This window comes from Marmota monax, unplaced genomic scaffold, assembly GCF_021218885.2.
Source record: "Marmota monax isolate L192 unplaced genomic scaffold, Marmota_monax_Labrador192_F-V1.1 WCK01_AAM20220418_F8-fsc00041, whole genome shotgun sequence".
In the NCBI taxonomy this organism is placed as follows: domain Eukaryota; kingdom Metazoa; phylum Chordata; class Mammalia; order Rodentia; family Sciuridae; genus Marmota; species Marmota monax.
The window spans coordinates 3,525,511-3,528,767 of record NW_026695238.1 but is presented as its reverse complement, the minus strand read 5'-3'; the positions used below and the strand labels follow the sequence as shown (position 1 = coordinate 3,528,767).

Here is a 3,257-nt window from a genome sequence, read left to right as displayed (position 1 = left end):
GGTGTGGGTGGGGTGGGGTAGCTGAATGTAGCCATCAGGCCCCACCCGGGAACGGTGAACACAGACCTAACTGGACTCTAGATCCACTATATGGTAGGGAAAGAGGAAAAGCAGCAATAGTGACTAGTTAATTCTTCCTCAAGGGGTCACCTCATAGAAGGGAAACGACTTCTACTGTCCTTACCTCTTGTCTCTAAGTGGCCTGGGCATTTATGAGGAGCTAGGTTAGACAAGATGGAGGCTGGGATGGGAATTGTGGATTCAGCCTCAACCCTTGGCTACCCCACTTTACTCTGTAAAATTGAAGCTGATGTGGGAGGGGTCAGCAGGTAGCAGCTCTCAGGAACTTGACCTTCCCCAGTAGACCCCTATATCTGGTCCTCCTGCTCTACCAGTGACAGTTCCATTTCCGCTCGCGTTCCCTCCCTCCAGGGGCCCAAAGAAAGGCCGGCGCAAAACCATGTGCAGGCGCTTCCAGCGCTTTATAGTTCTCTCCGGGATAGACGGACAGACAGACAGTGCGGCCCGCACCGTCGGCCCGCATCATTGGCACCTTGGACACGGCCCCAGGCCCAACCCAGTTCCTGGTACTCTCCCGGGAAGATTCCGGTCCCTCCCCAGCTCAGCACCTCGGACAGTTCTCGGCCCAACAACCCCCCTCCCCCCTCCCTCCGGAAACAGTGAAATAAATTAAAAGGGGAGAGGGATAACAAGAAACCTAAGGATAAGGAAGAGGGACGCCCCTCCCTCAAAATAAGTAGAGTTTTCTTTCTCTTGCCGCCCGCCCACTTGAGGCATCGCCGCCGGGGTGTTCTCGCAGGTTGATTTTGCCCCAAATCTCAGCCTCCTGAAAGAAGCCAGCAGTCCCTCCACGCCCCCACCCCCCCGCCAACTCCCGGCATGCAACACGTTGGAAAAGGTGGGGAGAGGCGGTGGGGGTGGGGCAAGGGGCCATTCTGGTGGTTGTCTGGTCGCCTGGGACTGCAGTTTCTTGTCGCACCTCAGTTGGTCCAAATTAAAAACTAACAGTCCCTTTGATCTGGGGAGGGGGATAAGGGGTCTCAGTCAGGGGAAAAATTGCAAGATGATACAAGCAGAGGGGGAAGGCAAACAGGAGGGGAAATAGTCATACATGACAGGAGCAAGGAGAAAGAGATTAAGAAGGGAAGATGGGGACACAGGTGCAGGAGGAGAAACGGGGGCAATGGGGTACAGTCAGGCACAGGGGTAAGGTGGAGATGGAAACACACACCCAAGGAACGGTGAATGCAAAGGTAGAGGGAGAGATGAAAGTGCAGACAGGAGAAAAGATGAAGACACAGAAAGAAGGTGAAGAAATGGGGGGGGGGGGCAGGGGAGATGGACTTACAGACACGCACGGCAGGGAAGGGGGAAACCCGGCAGAAATGAAGAGATAAGGACACTGACAGATGGAAAGGATGAGGCTGGGGTGCCCTTCCAGTGTTCATCTCCCATTCCCAGCCCACGCCCAGCAAATCCAGACACCGTGGCCTCTGGTGTCCTAGCCTCCACCTTCCCCTGCCGGACAGGAGCGGCTCCTCCTCCGCCCAGCCCAGAGTGGCGGTAACACCGGCGGTGGCTTGAGAGTCCCGGGGGCGGGGGAGAGGGGGGTCCGAGTTTGTGTCGGAGACTTGGGCGGGGGGCGGGCACGGCCCCTGGGTATCCCTAGCGGTCCAAGTTCATAGTCCAGTGCTTGGCTCCGGCCGCGCAGCTGTCCCTGGCGGCCGAAGAAGCTGCGGGCGCGCTCCCGCTCGGTGGACCCCCGGCGCCGGCGGCAGCCTCGCCCTCGTTCTTGAGGTCTTGAAAGACTTGCGTGAAGAAGTGGGGGTCGGCGTTGAGCCGCAGCATCTGCGGGCTGAGCCGCTGGATGAGGCGCAGGCAACGCTGCCAGAAGCGCTCCTTGTCAGGCTCCACGAGGAAGGGCTTGAGTGGGTAGGAAATCTCGTTGCCCATGTAGGAGTAGGCGAGGTAGAGGCAGGTGAGGAAGGCGGCCTGCAGCTCGGCGGCCGACGCCAGCTCGTCCCCTCGCAGCGACTCGCGGCACAGCAGGTACACGAACACCAGGTTGGCGGGCGTAATGAAGGCCTGGTCTTGCCAGCCCTGCAGCAGCAGCGAGCGGTCCACGCCGCGGAACCAGCCCACCAGCTCGCCAGGGCTCAGCTCCTTGAGGCGATAGCAGCGTCGGCACACGAAATCGCCCAGGCAGCGGAGCAGCTCGCCTGTGGACGCCTGCACGATGACCCTCCGCGGCGAGCCACCAGGCACCGGCGGCGCCGCCTGCGGGGCTGGGGGTGGTGGCGGCGGCGGCTTTCCTCCACCCGAGCCTGGCGGCGGGGCTGCAGCGCTGCCCCCCGACGGTGGCTCGCAGGTGGCAGCAGCCGCGGGCACTGTGGGCACTGGCACAGCCAGGGGCTTGGTGGCGCCACCGCCGTCGGTGGGGTCCCGGCCCTTGCGGAGAAGGTTCTCGCGGTTGCGTTGTTGGACTAGAGGGTCAGGACCGGTGGACGCTGGCTTGGGCGTCACCTTCTTGCTGCCTTTCTTCTTCTTGGCAGATGCGGCCACCAGGCGCTTCCAGGTGAGCGCCGAGATGAGCACGGACGGACGCTTGAGCCGACTCTCGCCTTTGCCGCCCTTGCCCACTGGCGGCGCCCCGTAGCCCCCCAGCGCCTCGTCCCCCGCGGGCGGCGCCTTCTTTTTCTCCTCCGGCAACCCGCCGGGCCTCCGGCCCTTGGCCGAGGAGGCAGGGGAAAGCGACAGCACCGTGCCCATCCTGCAGAGCGGGGCCGGCGCCCGGGCCCCGGCGGGAACCGCGGGCGGCGCCGCTGCTGCTGCAGCCCCGGGGGACCCGGCGGTGGGGGGCCTAGCCCCGGCCCGCGCGCGCGGACAGGCGGGGGAAGGAGCTGCTTTGCTGTTCGGCGGCGGCTGCTCAGAGTCTGAGCTGCGCCAGCTGCAGCGTCAGCCCCACCCCTTAGGCCCCTTCTTTCGCCCCGCCGCGCCCCGCCTTACGCAGCCAATCCTCACCGAGCTGCCCTTCTGATCGGCAGCTCCTCTGACCAATAGGATATCAGATATCAATCTCAAATCCCGCCTTAGCTCCCACCCTCTGTCCTGGGTCCTTTCCTTTCACATGAAGGGGAAAAGTGGGTAAGGGGCAGGAGGTGGCCTTCGTTCGAGGGTCCCTCTCTGGGTCAGAGGTAGGGCGTGGGGAGAATGGTTGCTCCCACCACCTTCTCCAA

At 62.8% G+C, this 3,257-nt stretch overlaps 1 protein-coding gene across 1 annotated transcript; it reads right to left on the bottom strand.

Annotated features, from left to right (window-relative positions):
* Cdk5r2 (cyclin dependent kinase 5 regulatory subunit 2) lies at positions 1 to 2,830 on the bottom strand. Its single transcript, XM_046440008.2, has one exon. The coding sequence runs from the start codon at positions 2,788 to 2,790 to the stop codon at positions 1,687 to 1,689; it is 1,104 nt and encodes a 367-aa protein (XP_046295964.1). The 5' UTR covers positions 2,791 to 2,830; the 3' UTR covers positions 1 to 1,686.
* Positions 2,831 to 3,257: the final 427 nt, after the last annotated feature.